Source organism: Candoia aspera, chromosome 3 (genome assembly GCF_035149785.1).
Source record: "Candoia aspera isolate rCanAsp1 chromosome 3, rCanAsp1.hap2, whole genome shotgun sequence".
In the NCBI taxonomy this organism is placed as follows: domain Eukaryota; kingdom Metazoa; phylum Chordata; class Lepidosauria; order Squamata; family Boidae; genus Candoia; species Candoia aspera.
The window spans coordinates 37698742-37724232 of record NC_086155.1 but is presented as its reverse complement, the minus strand read 5'-3'; the positions used below and the strand labels follow the sequence as shown (position 1 = coordinate 37724232).

Genomic DNA, 25491 nt, shown 5'->3' with positions numbered 1-25491 from the left:
AAATTGTTTTTGCATATTTCAATAATTAAAATTGGAAGGGCATCAGATATTGATAATACATCCTTACTGTTTTGCTCTAATTCATTTTTTTTTTTAATTTTGATATAGGTGGTTTGGATAGTTTTAATCCAGTATCCTCAAGTGTAACACACGGTGAACAGACGTCACTTCCCTCATCACATTATGCTTACACATCTGAAGCATCTCATTTGCCAGAATCGGAAGCTCTAATGAAAATTCAGATGTCTGAGAAACTAGAAGAACTGAAGAACACTGTGCCTGAAAAGAAAAGCACTTTAATGGAAAACCATTTGGAGATTAAGAATGCAGTTTGTCCACAAAGGCATGTGAACAAATGCCTTTATTTCATTCCAGATAATAAAGTGATGCACAGTACTGCACAATTAGCATCGGGCAATGCAGCCAGTAAAGGCAGATCAGCTAGTCCCCAGAGGTTGAGCAATAGTCACTTCAGAGACCATAATCAAGTTCCATGTGATAGATCTAAGAACGGCAAAACTAAACATACACACGAGAATTGCTTAGAACACTTTAAGAGTCCAAAAAGAAATGAAAGTGGTAATCTGGGAACCTTTGAGAATGCTGATATTGGGAAAGTCCTGGCCAGGGGAAAAAGAGATCAACCTGTCAGTCCCCAAAAATATCCAAAGAGAGAGAGCAGAGAAAAACTGAACATAGACTTTCAAAGTAAAACAGCTACTGACGATACAAATTCTAGTAGGCTGCTAAAAACTGAAAAGATAAAATTAGGAGTCATGAAGGAAATAACAAAGCCGAATTTATCTATGAAGAACGCAAAATGTCCTTCAGAGACACCCTATGCCAAGGCAGGAGAGCAGTTTCTCTTACTTTCTAAGACTAATCAGCCTGGAAAGAAAATCTTGGAAGATGAGAATATGAAAAGTTCTAAGCAATTTGAAATGTCAGGTCTTCCTGATGATTCACTATTTTCTGCAGATAAAAACTCTAGACTTGAGGCAGATGAGCCTGTTTTCCTGAACAAATTCACAGATAACTTGGAGCTAGCTGATAAAACCAAAGACGATGGGATTTTCAAATCTGAGAGCAGTTCTCCAATAAAGAAAACGATAGTTCCTGGACCTTGGAAAGTACCAAGTACAAGTCAAGTCACAAAAGCAATGGGTTTGACTAACAAACGGGTTTGACTGACCAACTTTTTTAAGAACATATTTTAATCAGGTTTTTAAATGTAGTCATTAAACTTTTCCCCAGAAAACTCATTTTTTCCCCTGACACTGTGATTGACAGAATGGAAAGTACAATTGATCTTTTATTAGGCTGCATGAAGGACCTTTTTGGATTGCGTATGAGAAACTCTTCAAAAGCTTTGTCCTTTTGTCTCCTTTGAAGATGGTGTCCTGCTGCTCCTGATGTTGCACTGCTAAGATTTTCTGATAGTATTGTATGTTAATGAACATTATTTAATGCCTATTATTAGTGGATCATAACTCACTACTTGTTCTTGTGCCAATTTATCTACTGTAGCCCATTGAATATTTTCCTGCATTTTCCACTGCCACAGAAAAGGATTTTGTTTAAAATGGGTGTTTACTCAGGCATGCTGCATGTTTACATAGGGAATACTTCTAAGTTCTCACTGCTGAAGCAAAAGGCTGGGTGGACGTTGTTCTCTTGATTCTCTGGAGTCAGGAAGCCAACATACACTCAGCTGCCTTCTTCACAAATCTATTCTTTCCTTCCCAAACTTCTCAATCAGCAAAATAACTGTAAAAAGGACAGTAGCCCTTTACTGATAAGTGTGTGATACCTTACTATTTTATTCTATGGTAATTTTATTATTTTACATTTGATACAAATTAAATCTGAGAATTGAGCGGTTTGGAAATCACGCTTAATGGGATGAAACTATATGAGAGCAAGGGGTTTTAGGTGCATAATCAAATTATTTCCTGATACTTTATTTTTCTTGTTACAACACATTTTAACATTAGAAATTAAACATGCAGTGAATGCATATGCTTCTGAGCTTTGTCATACTGTTTGTCAGAATTTTCCATCTGTTGTTGGTTGTTTTTTGTTGAATGCTGGCTAAATACTTGAACATTTGTTGCCTTGCTTGAACATTTTAAGATCTTAAATCCCAGCAAGCAAAATAAATCAGAACTTACCGACCAAAGTCAAATTCTTAAGCATTGTCCTTGTGCCTATTAACAGAAGCCCGTTACACTGGCTTCCAAATTTGTATATAAAAATATTTCCAAATTCAAAAGGTCTTTATGAAACTTTTCCTTTGTTTGTGCATGGTTATGATAATGGACGGTTATCAGTAGAACACATTACTTCTTCAGGGGTGTAGGTCATTGGAGTGGCAACCTCTAGAACAATGAACTCCTATAATTTTTAAATAATTCTAGCAGTGAATTTGGTTTCCTTTGAATGGAATTGAACGAAAGGCATTTGTCAGTTAAGAAAAATAAAAATACATTTTTATGGATCTTAACAGTCCCTGTGGATAACTTAAATAATCCTTTTGCATTTGCGTGCGTGCATGTGGATATATATTTAAGATGTTTAACTTCTTTATTGAATTGGTCTCTTCCAAGTTCCTCATGCTTTTCAGATGAGCCATTTTCTGTTCATTTTTCTTTTATCAGAGTACATAGTACAAGGGTTTTTTTCCCCCTCCCTCCTATCTTCAAGCCCTTTTTGTCCTACTCTGTCTTTAGTTTTGTAGCTATCATGATTTCCTAATTCTGTACATGCTATAGTAGAACCATGGCCTGTGATGTCTATGTTCATTGTTTTATATTGGCTTGGCAAGTTTGCTTTTCTTCATATCTTAGGGAAAGCCTAAACAAAATTGCAGTACCATAGTCCTCATACTAGAAGTAGACATGTACATATTGTGCACACTTGTTTGATATTGCCTCCAAGAACTATTCTGATGCTAATAGTCTCCGTTTATAATAGTGAAATGTGTTCCTTTTCACTATTTTAAACAGACAAATGTAAGGTTCCTGCTTTTTGCACAATAGTATTAAATCCCATACTAGCAAGCTCTTCTCATCAGTATATTAAGAGCTCTTTCTTTCTAGGCTGAACCTTGCCTTGCATGTGCATAGTTCTGCAACTTGTTATCTCACTTGCTAGCCACTGAGGACTTTAGAGATGCTGTTTTCAGATTTTTGCTTTGCATTCAGATTCTGATTGCTGACATACAATTCTCCTTGGTCTCTGATTTGTTTGTTTTGAATGTTCCAGATGTGACAGGAGTAGAGGGGTGCAGATTTCTAGGACTTTGGCAGTCTCGTATAATCTTAAAATAGATTGTGATTTTTGAGTGGGATTGAAACTTCTGTGAAACTGTGTGCCCTCCTGCACAATTTCAAGTTTAAACTGTTTCCAAAGAGGATATATCCTGCTACTTTGGAAGTGCTGGTTTTTGTGCAGATGTTCTTCCTCTAGTGCTGATCCTTAGCCCAATTTATCAGAAGCAATCAGACCAATTAACAGAGGATATATCAGCATGCCAGTCAACTGTTAAAAAGCTCTGGACAGTCCAGAAAGAGCTGTTGGTGATTAGCATTTCCTCCCAGGATGATCATAATGAGGACTATGAAGATACTGAGAATGACTAATGGAAAGGTTTAGGCCAAAGGCAAACACAGCTTCAACAGGTTAAAGTTACTGAAGCTATTTTGACCCACAGGTGTAAAAAATACAGGAAGCGAAAGAGCACAAGGCTACCTATTCATAAGAAATTACTCTTCATGTGACAACCAGGTATGATGACATTCACATAAACCATGGTAGAACATGAGTTCACCAGTGTGCAAAATCCATACGTAATAGCTCTGAACAAAACTTCTAAGATTCATTTGTACTTGGACATATATGACAGAGCTTTCAACTTCTTCAATAACATTCTCCCCATTACAGTTTATTAATTACAGTTATTAATTCCCCAATACAGTTTATAAATACAGATTTTTGAAAATAGTTTGTATAATAGTTCACACAAATTGCAGTTCGGAACAAGGTGAGTTAAAAACTATTCCTTGGACTTGGACTTCTGAGTATTTTTTTTTTTGGAATGAAGCTATTGAGACAAAACAATTCAGTTCTAGAAAATACTTCGAGAAAAAAAAACTTTGTCATCTGATACAGCTTTTCAATGTGTATTAATTGTGTGCTCTTATCATTTATGAACTCAAAAGTTACTATAGGAAGTATATGCAAATATTGTAGATTACTGTGAAAATATTAAATATTTGAGTTAGCCTATGTAAATTAACTTGACAAATATCAAGAAGCAGCCTTCAAAAAGGTTCTATATATTTTGTCACAAAAACACTAAATGAAAACTGCAGAAATATCAAAATAATGAAACTGAAATAACTTTATTTTGCCACTATTCAGATGCTGTTTACCCATTTAATGATGTGACCTACTTTGTTGTCTTCTGTTTGATGTGAGCCCTCTTTTCCAGAAACTTTGTATCTGTACTTAATTTGATAATGACTTAGCAATGTGGCCTTGGAATGTTCAGAAAATATGGTTGTATTGGATGTAAATGTTTATTTTGTACAGCACCTTTATATATTCACTTCTCAGATTCTGATTAGAAAGATCTGTAAATCTCATTTTTATATAGATACATTAAAAAGAACATCTGATTAATAACTTTGATTCTCTATGTTAGCCCTCTTAATGAAAACCTTTCTCCAATTGTTGGTCTGCAAATTAAAATGCAGTTAGGCAGTGTATGATTTCTACTGCAACAGTGAATTCTTTTCCATGTACTTGAGTACTTCGCTGGTATCTTTAGTTCTGGAGTAATTACAAATACTTCCAGATGAACACTGGCCTCCAGTTATTTATCATTATTTCACAGAAAGGTCCTACCGAACCCAGAGATACTCTTAGAATTTAAGATTAAAGACAGCACTTAATTTTGAAGAGTTTCTGACAGACCCCTCTGCAACTGCCTTGGGAAGACTTGGGAATGGCATATGGGAGGATGAAGCAGGGGTGGGCTAAAGTAAGGGTAAAGGTAGGAATAACTTGGGGATAACTGGAAAGAGTATAGTGGGAGAGCAGGGAAATTGCTTTGTAAATAGGAAAATGTATGCATTGTGGGGTTCTTTCAGAAACAAAAAAAATGTAACACTATGATTAACCGATTACATGAGCTGGAAGTATGTGGGGAGCTTGATGAGATTGACCACAAATGAAGTATGGACTTGTGTTTTGTGGTTCAAACTTCATCTTCACTGTGTACTCAGGATCTTTAAAAATTGTCTTAGCCACAACAGTCTGCCGTTCTATGATCTACCCATACTGTGGAGTTCTGATGCAATGCTGCTTTCATCATCTTAACAAAAGTGCTGGATCCTGCAGGCATCTGTACATAGCCCCATGGGTTTTGTACACACTAGTATATACTGTGTGGAGAAAATGCATGAGCAATGTTTTTGGTTCACTTTTCGCACAAGTTTTAAACCCTGTCTAGGAGTAGAAGACTCTTGTTTCCAATTCACCTCTATAGACACTTGTAAACAAATACTTTTCACCTGGAAAAAAAAACCACAGCAAACCATAACTGGCTTCTCTCTTGACTTGTTTTATTTTTCTTTGTTACTAACATTTAATTTCGAATATTGTCATACAAGTTCCTTCAGCAGCTTACAAAAATGCCAGTAATAGCTTTAAATGTAACAGAATGTTCTAAAAGGCATTGCCTCCAGAGATTAAAAACAAGTGAATTGTTTGAAAGAGAAAACCTATTGGATAAATGCTAATGATAGCAGCCAAACTTCGGTAATTCCTTTTACAGGTCCATTACCATTTTTCTTTTGTGGACTTAGAAACACAATTATATCACGGATAGAAACCCATATATGTATAAACTGATTTGCACAGATGGAAGACTGAATACATATATAAGAACATGTCATGTGTCCACAGTTATAACATGGACCAAAATTGGGGAAGGTATGTAAAACCCCTTTTAAATAGACCTCTACAATGAACACTTCTTCAGAACCAATGCAGTTTTCATGGTGCTAATTGCTGACGAAGAGCAGTATTATCCATCCCAGCAAAAATCTGAGTTTCCAATTGCTTTGTGTAAAACATCTGTAGCATATAAACATTTTTATTCTTTCATGGATAGACTGCTTTGCTAATTCAGAACATTATTTGGAGAATTCTGATAGTATTTTTGAAATAAAACCTCCTGGTGTGTGGCAGGTTTACTGTTAGCCACCTTCTGTTATCGCTGTACATGTTACTAAGCAACAGAAGGCTGAACTGTAAAATGCCTGAAGAGGATATACTCATTTTATGGGAGTAAATTTCATTCTCCCCTCCCAGTACAACAAAATAAGCAAGACCACGTGCCATTCAAGTAAAGACACTCTATCAGGCACTTTGAAACAAAAAGTAGGTCAGCTGTAACCTACAGAGTGTAGGTGAGCTTGCCAGAAACACCATATTAAACTATTAACTACCAAATAGCTATGATACTTTATTAATCTTACAGCCACATGAGTTTAATAGCAGGCAGTTTCAGACCAGAATAATGCTGGCTTTTTATCTTTTTACTCATTCAATAAACCTTGTTGCAGGACATCTAATTTCATACTGCTTCACTCCATAGGAGCAGCTGGTTTAGCCAACTTAAGATGAGCTCATTAGAATTAAGTTATTTATTAAGACTTATTTAACCATTTCTTCAAACTGTGGGCTCACTGAAAATAAATTAATTCTAAATTCTTAAGAAAATGTATGAAAAATACAGCATTTGTATTGATGTGAGGATTGGCATAATTAGAAGAGCACCTTCAATGGCCATGCCAAGCCTATGTAGCACTGCAGAAAATGTTTCTGCCCAAAACATGGGCTGCAGCATCTTCTTTCTCAAGGTTTGATTTTCCATAACTAAAAAATTATGTGAACAAAGTTAACATTAAAATCAGAAAATAAATTTTAAACTTACAGGAAAGCAAAAAGTTCATTGGTGAAACTCAGGACTAGAAGTTGCAGTTCCTGCTGTTTTTTCTTCTTTTCCCAAGATATTTATGAGCTACCATTTGAAAGTCAAGTACACAAAGAACAAGGAAGAATGATATCCCAGTTCATATGTGCATTTCATGCTTTTATAAGCAAGACTAGCAAGATTTAAAGAAAATATATATTAGATGCATCTATATAGAATACTTTCCAAACAAGTAGCTTCGTAACTCTGCCTCATTTAATGTTTTTAAGAATAACTGAAGTCCTGAAAATCAGATCTCTACCATGGATGCCTATTGCCCCCATAGCATCTTCTATGACCTCCAATTGCACCCAGGGTATTTTCTTTTAGATTTGCTTAATTTTTTGAAAAAAGATAATACTAGGTCCAGGCTCTTTGCCCTGTGTAAACCTCCATAATTAACCCTTTATGAAAAAAATTTTGCTTGGAAGAATCATATACACAGTTTGCCTATGGGTACAGACCCAAGATTTACTCAGATTCTTTGATATATTGCTTGTCTTGTGATTAATCACATTTTCCATACAATATTTTTTGAGTGGTGCTTACAGTGGTTTCACAATTTCCAAATGTGTCCCAAAACTTCTAAGAATTTGGGATTATCACTCTGAAAATTACACGCTTCTGAAGCCTGAACCTAAACTAATTGTTTTACTTTGGCAATTATACTGTTTGAGCAGACAGAATATAGATATTATGTAAACAACAGTTTGGAAAAACAGACAACTGAGCTATCCTCACAAGATACTTAGCAACACTTACTCTGATATTGAAGCCCAACAAATCACTTATAACTCCAGAGACTGCAGATAGGATCACCACCCGTGTAATATTATAGATCAATGGATTCATTGTCAATCCATATAGTCTAAATGGTGTATCTAACTCCTGTAGTAAGAAACAGAAATATAATGCAGCAGTCTTGCTTTTATACAATAAAAGGATCATCAAACATCTTTTTAGAAATACAGAAGAAGAATACCAACAGGCAAAGAGGTGCAAATTAGTACATTATTTTTACCTTCAAGAGTTTTGTGGAGAGTTTAAGGATGTTATTTACTATTGTGAGCTGCTCCTTCTTGTCTGGTTTCTTTTCCATCTTTAAATACAAATTTATCTGCAGGAGAGTTATTTAAATATTGCTTATTAATACAATGCAATAACCCAAGTCTGCCTTATAATTGCAGGGATAATATGTACATTCAACTTTCCTTTATATTCCCGATAAAACTAGCATAAACATTAACAAAAGCAATTTTTATAAACGAAATCATTTTTTTTGACCAATAAAAACAACAGCTAAAATATGGCATGGAGTGCTTCTTAAAAAATCTAGATTAAATGCTCAGATACTGTACATGGTCATATAACAACTCAAAACAATCTGCCTTGATACCAACAGTCTGATCATGAAATATACACCCTAATTCCAAAAGGGGAGAATGCATTGGCTGCTTTTCTCCTATTAGCTTAGACTATATGAAAGAAGATGACAGACTCCAGAACACAGGTTTCCAAGTAAAATCTAGATGGATAGATGTTTTTGTTTGAGTATACTCTAAAAGCCTGGCCAACAGCAAACGAAATTACAGAAGTATGCATTTTTAAAATAATGATTTGGGAAAAAACCTATGGAAATTTGTTTTATAAGACTTAGTTGTCTACAGGCAGGCAGAGGGAAAAGAAGACATGAAGTTACATAGGGTGTTAAAGACCTATTCGTTGAGTAAAATCACTTCTCTCTTCAATTTTTATCAAACAGTGCCCAGGATTTAGCTGTCTGCAGGCATTTTTGAAAATGAAGACACTGAAGTTTGTAACAAAAAAAAGATCAATAGCCATGTACCTTGGAATTATAAACTCATGCACCAAACAAAAAGCCTCCAAAAAAAACCATCCAATCCTTAATCTTTGTCTTACAGTGCTTGGCTTAAAAACATGCCTTTCTACAAGACTGACAACCTGAAGTTTACGTGTTGGGTAACTAATATATCATTTTATGAACAGTTCAGGGATCTCCCACCACCAGAAGTCAGCCTTTGGATACTTAACAAAATAGACAGCAAATTAACATTAACTAAAAAATTGTATTTAACTTGCTACATTATTATTTTTAGATATTAATTTATTAATCTGTCAGAGAAATAGTACAAAGAAGCCAAAAATACCTGCTCAGTAAGCAGAATTGAAATATTACTATATTTCTTGTTGGTTTCAGAGCCTAGAGATGCCAAACGCAACAAGAACAGGAGCAGGGAAGCTTCCCAGATTAGGAATTCCCAGTTGTAAGCAGCATTCAAGAATGTCTTGTGACCTTTTAAAACCTATGAAAAATAACACAACAAAAATCAGCAAACAGACTGGAACTCGACTCTGCTCTAGAACAGAGCTTGGCTAATAATTTCACACAATTTAATAGTGCACCCTGCACAGTAAGAACACCCTTGTGTCCACAAGACATAAGAAGACTACATGTTACTTTAGCACATGTTCTCAAACCCATGTTAGTTCATACAGCAGGAAAAAAAGGATACACTCGCAGAACGAAAAAGGGATTCTTTTTCTTTCATTTACTGATCCTTCCCTATCCCCGTTGTAACCGTCTATGTTAAAATTTCTCCAGCCTTGGATACATAACTGTAGATCCTGAGCCCTTCATCTTCTAACTTTCTAATACAAAGCTCACACATTTATCTTCTAATCCATAGCTTTCCAGAGTGAAGCTTATGATGAGACTATAATAAATCCCAGAAATACTCAGAAGTTTAGCAAAAATATTGTGCATTGTTCAAATTTCTAAGTTGCCTAGAGCTACTCCAGTGTTTGAGATGGCATACAAGCTGATCAGTAAACAAACCAGTATGTTTCTTAGCACTGCAATATATTTATTACAACAATGACAGAGAAACATCAGGGAAGTGGAATCTTCCTCAACATTGACTAGAGATGAATAATATAGTCTGATCGCAAAATTGATTACTTCAGAAAATAGTCATCTGCCACTCACTGTCCACTTTAACTTCAGTGTGCAAACCAAAGTGAGTGTCATGCCTCCTACTGTCAAAAACATAAATGGTTGTAATCACAGAGTGTAGGTTTTCACAACTACTATTTATTGGTGAAATTACTTATTCTGGGTAACGCTATATGAAATAAGCAATACATCTGAATATGGCTAAGAAGCTTTGTGGGTTTTTAAACTTTCTTCAACTCTTGATGACTTCATGCTCATGTCAATGCACTTTTGGGGGGGCAACTTTAAGAAGCAATTTATCATTGCCCTCTTCTGGAATGTTTTTCTCACTTTCCAGTCCAGATTATAGCGCTGATCATTCTGATGGCCTGCCATCCAAGTACTAACCAGGCACTACCCCTACTTAAATTTCTCAAATTAGCTAAATTCAGCTAGGTGCTGCCACCTAGCTGGGCTTGATTTCAGAGTAGGCTCTTTTACATTATTGTTCTTTCCCACTACCATAGCTGGAATGACCCTAATGAAGCATTTCTTGTGATAAGAAGTAGGTCTGTCAATCACTTGCTTTATCCCTCTTCTTCCTGCCCATACTAACATTTTGAAAACAACTCATTTCTCTGTAATGTGCCAAATCACTCATGAACGTTCCTTTTTATTTAGGTCACTTCATAGGGATTTGTGTGACTGTACTTTCAACATGAATTTGCTTAGTTTGATGGAGGAATCATCTAAATCTAATACTGTTATTAAGAACAAGAAATAAACTCAGCTGGAAAATTAATATGTTAAAATTGCTGACTGTAATAACTACTTTATCTTAATTACACCAGCTATCCTAATTTGGATATCTTAGTTTGAAAAAATGATATAAAGTAACACATGTGAAAGAAGCAGTAATAGTGTTGATTCTGATCTCTTTTAAATAGTGTCACTTAGATAACATTATATCAGTAAAAACACTTCTGCTTTAAAAACAAGAGAAGGGATAAATGCTCCCCCACTAATGCATGTAGAGCAGCCATAATCAAGAAAATTATTCTGAGTAAAAGAAAAAGTATAAACCAATAAAAGGATACCTGTCACAACACTTACAACAGCCTACCAACACAAACAGCGGATGAATACATAGTTCAGCGAGAACAGACTATGTGAAAGAACTATAGCACATCATGATCAAGTTCAATTTGAAATCGACAGAACATCCAAGCAAGATGTGCTGCTTGTGACTGGAGACTGGAATGCCAAAACTGGAACATTAAAGAGGAAAATGAGGTTGGATTATATGGCTTCGGAAATGAAAATGAAGCAGAAGAACAAACTGTCAATTTCCACCACTGCAATGATTTCTTCATAGCTAACACTGTCTTCAACCAACCAAAATGATTCCTGTATACATGGTCATCACCAGATGGAGTACATAGAAATCAAACTGACTATATTATTGCTAAAAGGAAGTGGAGGAGCAAAGTTATAGCATGAAAGACATGACCAGGTGCTGTCTGTAAAACAAATCACAAACTGCTGATGCGCAAGTTCCACGTTAAGCTAAAGAAGAAGAAGAAAACCAGTCGGTTCCCACAATATGATCTTGAACATATACCCACCATTTTCAAGAAAAGCATCAGGAATTGCTTTGAAGTCCTGAACCTCACTGATAGAGAACCAGAATTATGGAATGAAGTTAAAGAAGTAATTAAGGATGGATGTAAAAAGAGTCTGCCAAAAATGAAGAAAAGAAAGGAAACTGGATGTCAGAACAAACCATGGAAATTGCCAAGAAGAGAAGAGAAGCCAAACCAAGAAAGACAAAATCTCAAAAAAGAACTTAACAAGAGTTTCAGAATGCTGTTAGAAGAGACAAGAAGCAGTATTACAACAACATCTGTAAAGATACTGAAGACGTAAACAGATATGGAAAAACAAGGGAAGCCTTTCAAAAGATCTCTGAATTCAGAAGGCAGTTCCAACCTCGAATTGGTATGCTAAAGGACACCAATGGACAGATAGTGACCAATTCAAAGATCAAAGGAAGATGGAAGGAGTACACTGAAACACTGTACAGTACACACGTCAACATCCAAGATACCTTAGATGATATTCCCTACTTAGAAGAACCTCTAGTACTAGAAGATGAAGTTAGATCAGCACTCTGATCATTCTCAAGTCAGAAGGCTACAGGAATTGATGGAATACCCACTGAAAGATGGCAAGCAACCAAAGAATCAGTTACGGTTCTAACCAAGTCATGCCAGCAAATCTGGAGAACAACACAGTGGCCAACAGACTGGAAGATGTCAGTCGACATTCCAATACCAAAAAAAGAAGATTTAACAGAGTGTGCAAACTATTGTACAATATCCTTAATTTCACATGCTAGCAGAATAATGCTTAGGATCATCCAATGCAGCTTAGAGCCCTATGTGGAAAAAGATATGCCAGATGTTCAAGCTTTGTGTAGAAAAGGCCAAGGAACATGAGACATAATTGCTGATGCACACTAGATAATTGAGAAAGCCAAAGAATACCAAAAGAAGTCACCATGTGCTTCATTGATTATAGAAAGACCTTTGATTGTGTTGATTACAACAAGCTGTGCAATGTGCTCAGAAAAATGGAAATCCATTTCTTATATACAGGTCAGGAAGCCACAGTATGGACAGAACATGGTGAAACATATTGGCCCCAGATTCACAAAGGAATGTGACAAAATTGAATACTCTCCTCTTATTTATTCAACCTATATGCTGAATAAATCCTGGGAACTCTCAAACATCACCTCTGACTTAATATTGAAATCCATCCTATTTTATATGTTATTATTTGATGGTCAGCATTATCTCCATAAATAAACCTAGAGATCTTACCTGTGCACAGCATATGAAAGCAATGGAAAGAGCCAGTAAGAATATGGAGGATACAATGACATCAACAGATCGCTGAGGGCCTCGCCTCTGGCAAAACAAACATACTGAATTATAGCAATGCAGTATTACATATAAAGAGCCAAAAACATATTGCAATTCCTTACAGCTTAAATTCTGTAGCAACTTAAGATCCTCTCTACAATCTGAATCTTCTGTTTAAGGCTGAGATTTCAGTGCTTTTACATCACTTACCTTTAAGTAGGAGCGAAGTGATAACCAGATCTTAATGTTTTCTACTTTCTTGAGTCTGAAATGTGGGATTTCATATTTTCTTGCTTTCCGAGCAGAAGTAATGTGACTAAAAAGTTTAGCGACCAAAAACCGCTGCAAAGAAAAGAAGCATCGGGCACAGCAAATTACATGCATACTGCTATCATTCAAAAATTACATACAGGTGTTTTCTGACCGCTATGTTTCAAAAGCTTTGCAGAACCTTTGAATCATACATATTTCGATAGAACAGGAATGACATTGCTATTAAATATAAGAAGGAAAACTGATACTTGTTTGTCATGGGGAAACATGCAGTATGATGACAACATATTCATTTTGCAACATGAGACAATCATATGGCAAAAGCAAGAGACAGAGAGTAGAACTTTCATTGGCAGTATTGTGGCTCCTACTATTTTATTTTTTGACAATTCAGACTAACCTGCTTGTAAGTCCTCTCAGCAACACACATCATGAAGAAAAACATCCAGGTGAGGCACAGGCGCTCCAGGAAGATGATCGTTGCAAGGATGATTATAGGGGGGAATGCAGGACCCCCACAAAAGATATGCAAAACTTCTTTTGTAGTCAAGGACCACAACTGCTCAAAGGTCTTTGAATGGAAGAGTCGATAGAGGAAGGGAAGGGACGTTAAACCAATGGTAACAACATTGCCCAGCCACTGATAACCAGATCCTTCCTGACAGGCATTGACCTAATGGTGAGGAAGCCAAGATCAACATTATATAGCTTACACATACTGTACATTTTTGAGACATGCAAATTTCATTATGAATTAGTATGCTGCATCTAAAAATGCAGTATCAAGTAAGAGTGGAAATCTCAATATCAAATTCAATTCACCTCACTGAGGATTAGACTGCAAAGATGGCATATATGCAAACTCGGAGCCATATAAAAACAATTTCCTGTAGTTTTGGAAAATGCAACTGTGATGGAATGTATTCCTGAAGGACGGGGAGATGTGGTGGATTCTGGCACTGCCACCAGTTCCCAGAGAGAGAATATATTCCAGACTGGTAAGAGACTTCGCAGCCCAGGCTCTGTCGATGGGAAGGTTAAGAGGTTCAAGGTAGCTCTGCCCTAGAGCCCTTTCTGGGTTATTTTCCCTTAGGTTAGTGATTAGCCTTAGTCTGGCAAGATTCTATCTATAAAGTGAGAACAATAAAGAACCAGAGTTGAATTACCGGCTCAGCGTGGTTCCCAGCCTGGTTTCCTGACGGCAACCCACTGAACTTCCAACTTAAAGTATCTACTGCATTCTACCAAAATCTCACGTTCTTGTAATAACATATTTTGCTTGTGAATGCAGAACAAGTTGCACAGAATAGAACTGCCAGTTTTTCTTTAAGAGTATACTGAATGGGCATAACCCTTACCCTGCCCATGATGATTCCACTGATCTCCAGAACAGACATATCTACTTTCTTGCACTCATTCCCCTCCCAGATGAGTGCACTCACTTTGGTAGAGGCAGGACTTGTGTTCTGCAGCCAGAACAAGTGGTTCTGAGGAAGAAAATACATATTGGAGACATATTCTGGAAGATCTGTCTCTAACATTGGGAGAAATGGCTTCAAAACAGCATATTTAATTATATGGAGCAAACATTTTGCCATTAACTTTATATGGGTCAAAAGATGGGTCCTATTTGAGTAAGCATGAATGTTATTAAAGCCTAACTTTTATCCTTGCTGAGCATTTTAATGTTTATTTTATTTATTTGTTTGTTTGTTTGTTTATTTATTTATCTAATTTATCCCCGCCCATATCCTCCCGTCAGGGGATTCTGGGTGGTTTACAACAATCAATTAAAACCATAACCATAAATACAGAGAGTAAAATACATTAATAAATAATATAAATAGAGGTAAAAATAAAGAATCCAAGTGGTGATTCCTGTTGTCTATATCACAACCTTGAAATGCTTAATAATTACACGAATAAGAACTGTTAACAGATAGGGTTTTTTTCTGATGTCAGTATACCCCAGTTAAGAGGGCATCCAGGGGCTTTTCCCCAGCACTTTTTTTATCACCAACTGCTCACAGTCAGCTGTCATGTTCATCGTTCCAATGATTTGTATACATCGTAACGTTTCGCATGTCATGTTTCTGATCCGTGTCTATCACCTGCGGGGTGGGGAATTCCAGCCCTGCCGGGCTGTTATCTTTCTGTTACCATGAAGGAATGTGTGTTTGGGTTATAACATGTATTCAAGGTTACTTTCCCAGGCAGATGTGTGACGCTTGCCAAGGCTGGGAGGGGGTGGTTGCGATGTTGGGGTGGGGGGCGGGATCGGCTTGGAGGCGAGGGTTTTTAGTTTGTATTTGGCACGCTTTTGCTTATTCTCAGCTTTCTTCGTATTTGCATACTATCCTTTCAATAAATCAGTTTTATTCACTAAACTCTGGTGAGACTGACTTCTCACCATTGGTGAGTTGGGATAAGGCAATCATTACAATAAATCATCAAAGAAATTTACCCCGCTAGCCCCTAGCCAGGTTACCTGTGACGGGGTGCCCTAGCGATGTCTGTACTACGAGAAGCCGAGTGGATTGAAGAGGAGCCGGATACCACGACGGTGCGGGTGGCCCGGAGCGCCCGCACGGAGAGGGCGGCCCGCCGGGAGCAGCTGGGGCTACAACCCGGTGAGCAGTTGGTAACGTCAGAAACGACAGGCACGTCAGGGGCCGAATACAGAACGGGGGATGAGGACGAGGACTCCGCTGTAGGGGACGCCCAAGAGGTTCGGAAACCAGGACCTCCGTTGTCACCTACAGTGGTAGTGGTAACCAGTGCGGTCGAAGAATCGGTCACCCCCGCGCGAATGAAGGCTTTAGAGGAGAAGTTGGAGTCTTTGGCGGTGATGCTAAAGGAAAGCCATGGGAAGTCGGGGTCGGCTGAGGGAAGACGAAAGGGCGCTAGGGAGCAGAGCACTAACCCGGAGTCACCACCCCCATCTCCGCAGAGAAGAGGTCGGACTCGGTTCCGACAGCCAGCGACAGGGAGGAGGACCCTAGACGTGACGGGAAAAGCCGAACGGCTGGAGGCGGTGAGACCCCTCCCCCCTTTCCTGTGAAGTTTGACGGCGATCCTACGAAGCTGTCTTTCTTCATTACTAATGCTAATAGCTACATGGAGGATTGGGAGCAGAGCTTCCGCTCCGAGAGGGGGAAAATCAATGCCATTCCAAATAGGCTGAAGGGGAGGGCGGCGGATTGGTACATCCAGCTGTGTCAAGCAGAGGCCCCAGAGCTGGAAGATGTCGAGGAGTTCCTGTGGGCGCTAAAACAACACTTTGAGGACCCTCTGGCACAAGAAAGGGCAAAACGGGCTCTGAAGAACCTGGCCCAAGGGTCGCTTTCAGTGGCAGACTACGCGTTAGAATTCAAAGCACTGGCCGGAAAAGTTGAGGATTGGTCCCAGTCCACCCTAGTAGAGATGTTTAAAGATGGGCTGGAAACTGAGGTCCTTCGGTGGGCTCTGGGGCGTGATGACCCAAAGACTTTGTATGGGTGGATTCAACTAGCTGGCAGCACTGAAAACGCCCTGGAAACCTTCGCACATCGTAAGGCGGTGAAGCAAGGCAAAACCATCAAAAGCGCCTGCGCTCCGATCTCTTCAGGACGACCCAGTCAGCGTGCGTGGGAAGAGGAGAGGGAGCGTCGCTTTGCTAAGGGGCAATGTCTGCGCTGCGGGAAGGAAGGGCGGCGGCATGCCCAAAAAGACGAGCCGAGGATCGCCCAGCTAAACTGGCTGGGAAATCGCCATCCCTACCAAGGAAGATGAAAGCCGCCCTGGCCGAGGTGGAACCTGAAGGCATCCCCTTCTTTGGAGAAGAGGGGGAACAGGAGACTGAGGAGCCGGCAGGAAACGCCAGCCACCTGCTTTGAAGGGCGCCGTGGGGCAGGTGGAAGAAGAAGAAGATGGGCGCGACCATGTTTCAGTGAGTGGGGATTTCCCTACCCTGACCGTTAGAGTGAAGTTGGGGTCCAGCACCCAAACCATAGAACTGTGGGCCATGGTTGATTCGGGGTGTTCACGGTCCTTGATGCACCCTGACGTGGTTACTGCGTTGGGGTTACCCACGTTCCCTTTAAAGCGGCCGATGATCTTTACCCAGTTGGACGGGACCATGGCAGGGGGGAAACCAGTCACCCACTCTACCGGGATGGTTGCCTTGCAAATGGGTAGCCATCGGGAAAAGTTACCATTTATTGTGGCACCGGTAGGGGGACCTTTGGTCATCTTGGGGATGCCCTGGTTTGTACGGCAAAATCCCTCCATAAACTGGGTGCATCAAACGGTGACGTTCACAGATGGATTTTATAAAGCCCCTGCGAAAGATCAACTAGACGACAACGAGGTGGGACGGGCAGCAACCACTTCCCTGCAAGTCCTCGAGCCGCTGGAAGGGCTGCCAGAGCAATACCAGGACTTTGCAGATGTGTTTGGTGAAAAAGAGGCAGACCAGCTGCCGCCTCATCGCAAAACTGACTGTGCCATAGAATTTGTTCCTAATGTGAAATTGCCTAGCCCTAAAATTTATTCTATGACCCAGAAGGAGCTGGCCACACTACGAGAGTTCATTGACAAAAATCTAGCTAGGGGTTTCATTGAACCGGCCAGCTCTCCGGTAGGCACACCTGTACTGTTTCAATCAAAGAAGGATGGCACTTTGAGACTGTGTACAGATTTCCGTGGGCTCAATGCAGTATCGATATTAAATAAATATCCTTTGCCCCTGATAAAGGACATGCTAACACATCTGGCAAAGAGGAAAATATTCTCTAAGCTGGACTTGAGGGAGGCATATTTCCGTATTCGCATACGGGAGGCGGATGAATGGAAAACTGCGTTTAATTGTCCTTTGGGTGCTTTTCAATATAAGGTGTTGCCATTTGGATTGGCGGGGGTGCCAGGAGTTTTTATGCAACTTATCAATGAGGTCTTGCATGACCACCTATTTAAAGGGGTATTGGTGTATTTAGATGATGTTTTAATATATACTGAAACGATGGAGGAACATATATATATAGTCAGACAGGTTCTGAGCAAACTGAGAAAGGCAGAATTGTATGCTAAACTGTCAAAATGTGCATTTCATAAGTCGCAAATTGATTATCTGGGCTATAGGATTTCCGATAAAGGAATTGAAATGGATCCCGCTAAAATTGAAGCCATTTTGGCATGGGAGCCGCCACGCACGCGTAAGCAGCTCCAAAGTCTCCTTGGATTCACGAATTTTTATCAGCCCTTCATCCAGGGGTTCGCGGAAATTGCGCTACCCCTCACTGAGTTGCTCAAAACGAAAGGTTTGGGGGACACACGGAGGGTGAAAAACCCAGGAGCACTGCTAAAATGGACACCCACATGCCAGAGGGCTTTTCAGACCCTTAAACAGCTGTTTACGTCTGAACCCATTCTGCAGCATCCTGATCCCGACAAACCATTTGTGGTACAGGTGGATGCTTCTGATTTTTCAATTGGAGCTCTGTTAATGCAAAGGGACAATCTCAGACAGTTAAAGCCATGTGCTTACCTCTCCCGTAAATTTTCGGAGACAGAAAGGAGATGGCACGTTTGAGAGAAAGAGGCTTTTGCTGTAAAAGCTGCTTTGGAAAGCTGGCGTCACTTACTGGAGGGGGCTACCCACCCATTCGAACTTTGGACTGATCATAAAAACCTGGAGGCACTGACGGCCTCTTGTAAACTGAGCCCAAAACAAATTAGGTGGGCTCAATTCTTTAGTCGTTTTGACTTTAAACTGAAATTTATACCTGGAAAGACCAACTTCCTGGCTGATGCGCTTTCGCGCCAGCCTCAGGATGCCAGTACAGTGCCAGATCTAGTGGGAACTCTCTGGACAGAGCCCCAAATGAGTTTGGCAGCTGTGACTCGCAGCCAAACCCGAGCGCAGCGCACAGACACTTCAGTTTCACCTCGCTTGCCTGTTCCCTCAGACTTGCAACAACAGTTTCTTTCCGAGCTGAAAACTGACACTTGGTTGCAAGCAAACCTCAACGAGGTCACTTTTAAACAGGCTTTTGCATGAAAGCATGATTGTCTATGTGCCTGAGGCTTTGCGCAAAACCATTCTGTCACGATCCCATGATGACAGAGTGGCTGGGCATTTTGGGTTTGGGAAGACCCTTCATCTGGTTAGACACCAGTTCTGGTGGCCAACGCTCCGGCGCGACATCAAAGAATACGTCAATTCCTGCCCAGTATGTGCTGCTTCCAAATGAAAAGTGGGAAAGCCCCAGGGCTTGTTACAACCAGTGGCTAATTCTTCCCGCCCTTGGGAGGAGATCTCTATGGACTTCATTGTTGATTTACCTCCTAGCCAAAGGAAAACTGTCATTTGGGTGGTGAAAGATTTTTTCTCTAAACAAGCCCATTTCATCCCATGTACCTCCATCCCTTCTGCACAACAGCTAGCCCGCCTCTTCATTGTACACGTGTACAAAATTCACGGATGCCCCGCCCGCTTGGTGACAGACAGAGGGACACAATTCACGTCCAAGTTTTGGCGGGAATTTATGAAATTACTGGGTACTAACCAAGCACTGTCAACCGCGTCGCATCCGGAGACTGACGGAAATACGGAGGCGGTCAATTCTACCCTTGAACAATATCTGCGTGCTTTCGTAAATTATCAGCAAGATGAGTGGGTAGACCTCCTACCATTTGCAGAAGTTGCATCAGAGCACTGGCCAGGTGCCATTCCACACCGTTTTTGGCCGTGACTTCGTCCTGATCCCAGAACTGCCTCAGCCAGCCTCCCCCCCGTCTTCACCTACTGATTGGGCTGCACGTCTAGCAGCTGCCTGGCCAACAATACAACAAGCGCTTGCTGATGCCCAAGCCACTTACAAACGACATGCAGATTCCAAACGATCCACCTCACCACCTTTCCAAGTGGGTGATAAGGTGTATCTGTCCACCAAATTCATCAAATCCACGCAACCGTCGAAAAAGTTGGCACCGAAGTTTATTGGTCCTTTTCCTATTGTTGCTCAAATTAATCCTGTTACTTTTAAATTAGATTTACCTGCGAATCTTAAACGCTTACACCCTGTCTTTCATTGCAGCCTGCTTAAATCTTTCCACGAATCCGCCCGCTGGCATCCACAACCTCCACCCCCTGCACCTATCATGATTGATGGTCAACAACACTTTGAAGTCCGAGAAATCTTGGATTCTCAACGATGTCATTCTGTCTTGCAATACCTCGTTCGCTGGAAACATTTCCCTCATCCTGAATGGGTCACTGCCTGCGATGTTCACTCCCCTGTTCTAGTTGCCCATTTCCACACTGCTTATCCTGCTAAGCCTGCTCCATGAGGTTATTTCCTTTCTTTAAGGGGGGTGATATGTCATGTTCATTATTCCAATGATTTGTATACATCGTAACGTTTCGCATGTCATGTTTCTGATCCGTGTCTATCACCTGCGGGGTGGGGAATTCCAGCCCTGCCGGGCTGTTATCTTTCTGTTACCATGAAGGAATGTGTGTTTGGGTTATAACATGTATTCAAGGTTACTTTCCCAGGCAGATGTGTGACGCTTGCCAAGGCTGGGAGGGGGTGGTTGCGATGTTGGGGTGGGGGGCGGGATCGGCTTGGAGGCGAGGGTTTTTAGTTTGTATTTGGCGCGCTTTTGCTTATTCTCAGCTTTCTTCGTATTTGCATACTATCCTTTCAATAAATCAGTTTTATTCACTAAACTCTGGTGAGACTGACTTCGTTGGGATAAGGCAATCATTACATCAGCATACCTACAGCTATGGTAGTATTTTTTGCTGTAGACATATTATCTTAAAAACCTCAGTATTTCATACTTGCCTTATTATCTCAGCATGTTTATTCCAAATGTAATCTATGCTAATAATAAGCAAATATACTTTAAATATTTTCTATAATGTAATAAATGGCTATAATCACATCTACTCTTTGGATGAAGGCACTTGGTAAGAAATTTAATAGGTACATCACCAAATCAAGAACACTTTTCCAGTGCCCTTGAGTTAATGCTGCTATTCTGACACTGGAACAACTACGGCCATAGTTCCAGATTCAAATAGGAAAAGCTGATTTAGAGCAAGTGAGGGCAGGCACACAGCACTTGACGGTACCCTATAACGATCATGGATGTTCCTGGGGTCACTGGTTTCTGCCATGTAAGCCCAAAAAAAGACATGGCTTCTTTAAGAAGTCACCAACAGGTGCTACATTAGTGTCCTCACATGCTCCAAATCACATTTTCCCTCCTAAGGTGGACTGCTGCATCTCATTAATGTGCAATTAATGTCTTTTAATACTTCTGCTTAAATTCCATATTCCTGGGGTCGCACAACAGAGTATAGTATATCTAAATTAAACTCTTCTGATTCTTGCTAGATTGTAATCCTTCTCTACTGAAAAACAAACACATTTTATTTATCCAGATAAATGGCACAGCGAACCTATATAATTGGATAGAAATCCATGAAAAATGGATTTTACATCTTGTTGCCAGAGAACACAAAGAGGAATTTCTGGCACTGTCTCCTGATCTTTTTATCGCTTAAGCTACCATCACAAAGGGGAATGCTTTGCATGTTACAGACCTGCTGAAAAACATCGTCCTTCAGATCTCGTTTGCTTGCCTTCTTTTCTTTTCCTTTTGCTTCCTCACTGTCACTGGTGAAAGAGGACCGGCATTCAGGTCCGTGAAGCAAATCATCCCACAACATATCTTCTGTCTCAGAGTCATGGCGAGTACTCTCCGAATCTCTATAAGAAATACTACCACTCTGAGATTCGCTACTATATTGGGCTTTGGACTCCTGTAAGGAAATGTTAGAAAATAATTATTGCAATCCTAATTCAATTAAGACCACTTGCTGAATTCTTTATGACCTCTGTCATAATATGCACTCTTGCACAATCCTTTAATTCATTTAAGTTACAATAGTGCAAGCAACTGGAGTGGGTTGCTATATTAAATCTGAATGATGATGATGATTTTTAAAAAGGCCAATCCCATGGAAAGGTACCAGCCAATTCCCACTATCCTCTTTTATCATGAACACTGTCTGACACAATTTTGTATTTGTCCCTTTAGCTTTTTAAATACTATGAAATACTAAATGCCAAATAATCTAATTCACCAGTGCTGCAGAGAAGTTAGAATAATCACTGAGGTACTAATCAAGAATATTGCACTGATAACACTATTAGTGGTATGACACAATAGCTATACCCACTCCCTGATGTCAAATCCAATAGGTATGTGCTATAGTGAATTATTGAACTATTCCAAAAACATTGAAATATGTATTAACAAACTTATAAGCAAAAACATGGAACATGTATTTCTACACAAGGATTAATTCTGCAATGTAAAAAAAAAATGCAGTTTTGTAATCGAATTGATGTCCTGGCCTGACACTTGTATTAAACCACCAACATTCTACACAGAAATGTCAGCATTTATTCCACCCCAGAAGGAGATTTTGTTCAGACTGTATACAACCTTTTTTTTGGCCAACATAATTTGACTCCCTCTTGCTCAATTTCAGTGGGACAATTCTCAAGGACTCCAGAGATCTCAAATGAAAGCCTGGAAATTGCAAGTACCCACATACCCTATCCTTACGTTAAACTATAACAAGCTCACTTGGTTTTGAATTAACACACTGCATAAACACAGCTATTAGGATTACCATTATATGTGAGCCAGGCCACTATTATCTATTCCTCCAACCATGATTAAAACAAATCATGTCTTATGGCTTATGCGATACCAGCTCCACTCTCTGATGATGCTGAGAAGAATCTCAAATTTCAAAGTAATGAAAAAATGATCAGCTGCCTCCAGGAACTTCACTTCACACAGGACATGCTGTAATTTTTAATTCTGAATACCTCATCAGGAAATGTTACATCAAGTTCTGATTCCACGACGCTGTCAGAATCTTGCACGGATTTCACAACCTCCTTGACCTGCCTCAGATCACAAAAAGAAGAAGTGAAGAACTAAAATGTGGAAAATCTTCGAAGTAACAAACATGGTATATATTAGAAGTACAACATTTTATTGTATTGCACTTATTGAAAAGACAAATCCATATATGTGTACAGGTAGTCCTTGCTTACCAACTGCCTTGTTTAGCAACCATTCAAAGTTATGATGGTTGAAGAAAACAGCTTTGCAACCAAGCCTTGCATATACGGCCGTCACAGAGTCCCACAGTTACATGATACCATTCAGGTGCTTTGCAACCAGCACGCATTTGCAACTGTTGCAGCGTCCCATGGTGATGTGATCGCCATTTGCAAGCCTCACAATCAGCTTCCAACAAGCAGAATTAATGGAGAACGTAGAAGTGAAATCGCAAGTTGTGGTCATGTGATGTCTTGCTTAACGACCATGGTGATTCACGTAATGATGGAAGTGGAAGTGACATTGTAAGACCGGCATGGTTTACATTCCTAACCTAGAAATGGATGCTTCAACCATATTCATTTAACTGGGAAGAATGCACAACCTGAACCTAATAAAAGAGACTAAATTTCTAGATATATTAAATGATTGGTTTTTGGAACTGCTAGTCATGAGGCCAAGAGGGAGACATAAAACATTGGACTTAATCCTAGGTGATACTCAGAATCCTGACCAAGAACTAAATGTTCTATAATCCATTGCTATGAATATAATTTTCTCCCTGTATCACAACGTTAGATATGAGATTATTCACTGAAACTAAACGTCATGACCAATAAACACTATTCTACTTCACACACTGCATAGTTAAACTGGAATTCATTGCTAGCAGCTATGGTAATGGTGGCCTATTTAGACAGTTTTAAACAGGATGAGGTTATCAACGACCACTCATTTTTTTACGGCTGTTTACCATATCCTGAATCATAGACAGCATGTCACTGAGAAGTGACTGTGGAAGAAGGGTTGTCACTTTCTGGACCATTTTTGTGAGCTTTACAAATACACTATCTGACAGAGAAGGGTGGACTAAGTGGGCCCATGGCCTGATCCAGCAGAACTCATCTGAAGTTCTTAAACAAATATGTCCAAGGCAGTAAAACAAATCAGTTAAAGTATAATTCCAATGATATTTTGTAGTACTAAAAGGCCCTGTCTGCTACAACAGTTATCTTCTCTGCCCAGCAGCTATTCATTTTGCTTTAAAAATGGACTTTAAATGGCTAGAAATGCTAAATATCTATTCTTAGATATTTTGCTCCTAAACTTAACATCAAACATACATTTGATTATCCAGCAACACCTTTGTTTCTTAAAACTGTCATTTAAATGTATGGCTTTTTTCTAAAATAAACATTTTAGATATATTCGCTCCTTTGGCCTATTATTTTATAAGCTACTGCCCGCTAATTATATGGTATAAAACAACAGGGAGAGAGAAAAAAATGGTGGATAGAAAAGTGAGAAATTATCATCTCTGACAGTTTAATGTCAGCACTATTATATTTATCTTTATCTAGAAAACAGAAATTATAGAGACATCAAACTATTGTTTTTCAGTTTGCTTCCAGATAACGCTAAATAAATACCAAGGAGTATAAATTACAAACATGACAGAATATAACCTACAAGTTCAGGGTTAGGGTTAGAGTTAATGATTATTACACTTCTTTTCTGGTGCCCTGCAGATATGGGTATATTAACTGGTAATTCTGGGAGTTGCTGTCCCAACACATGTGGACCACACAAGAATTGAAGGCCAGCCTACTCTCTTTCTTATCTTGATTAAAAGTGAAAAGCATTTGGTGCCTAAGTAAGTGGGTTAACAGTTTTTGATAACAACACTTACCTGTGATACTGACCGACTTGTTGAAGGAAGTGCAGAAAGAAAAGACTTTCTGCTCTGATTGTCAGTAGCAATTAAGTTAGGGCTACCTTCTATACTTCTGCGCATAGTATCTGTTTCCGCCTCACTTGACAATTCATCAGAAATGCCAGAATGTCTAGAAATAGTCTGAAAGAACATCAATCAGGATTAAAGCTAACATCAAGCAGATGGGACAGTTCACATTCACGTAATCTATTTGTACCATAGGAACTAACCAGTAGGAATTTACTCTATAGCAGTACAAACAAAATACAAAAGTTACACCTTATACAGCTTCACAGTTTAGCAATAATTAATCTACAACATGATTGAAACCCAACCAAACACTGCAGTTTACTTGATGGAGGACAGCTGTATGGATATGGATCCATCTGTCAGTTTCCCTGCATGCAATTCCAGATACTTTTACTGTTATGACTGAGAAGCAATGGTGAAC

General features: G+C 39.4%; 2 protein-coding genes across 7 annotated transcripts in view; one reads left to right on the top strand and one right to left on the bottom strand.

The window, feature by feature from the left end:
• The window catches only part of MAGI3 (membrane associated guanylate kinase, WW and PDZ domain containing 3), a 145838-nt gene extending 141148 nt beyond the window's left edge, over positions 1-4690 (top strand). The window contains exon 21 of one of the 2 annotated variants that reach the window (XM_063297417.1): positions 109-4690. In XM_063297417.1, the coding sequence (XP_063153487.1) occupies positions 109-1187 (1079 nt within the window). In that variant the 3' untranslated portion in view covers positions 1188-4690. The remainder of the gene's footprint in view (positions 1-108) is intronic. The other variant, XM_063297418.1, reaches the window with a different exon arrangement.
• A 1921-nt stretch (positions 4691-6611) lies between these two features.
• Positions 6612-25491, bottom strand: part of PHTF1 (putative homeodomain transcription factor 1) — a 35532-nt gene continuing 16652 nt past the window's right edge. Inside the window, exons 8-18 of one of the 5 annotated variants that reach the window (XM_063297413.1) lie at positions 25017-25181; positions 23089-23166; positions 21789-22007; positions 14554-14682; positions 13596-13868; positions 13133-13264; positions 12881-12967; positions 9211-9366; positions 8064-8159; positions 7805-7930; positions 6612-6945 (exon numbers count right to left, since the gene is read on the bottom strand). In XM_063297413.1, coding sequence (XP_063153483.1) covers positions 6925-6945; positions 7805-7930; positions 8064-8159; positions 9211-9366; positions 12881-12967; positions 13133-13264; positions 13596-13868; positions 14554-14682; positions 21789-22007; positions 23089-23166; positions 25017-25181 — 1482 coding nt within the window. In that variant the 3' untranslated portion in view covers positions 6612-6924. Of the gene's footprint in view, positions 6946-7553; positions 7931-8063; positions 8160-9210; positions 9367-9957; positions 10100-12880; positions 12968-13132; positions 13265-13595; positions 13869-14553; positions 14683-21788; positions 22008-23088; positions 23167-25016; positions 25182-25491 lie in introns of those variants that run through there. The other 4 variants (XM_063297412.1, XM_063297414.1, XM_063297415.1 and 1 more) reach the window with 4 other exon arrangements.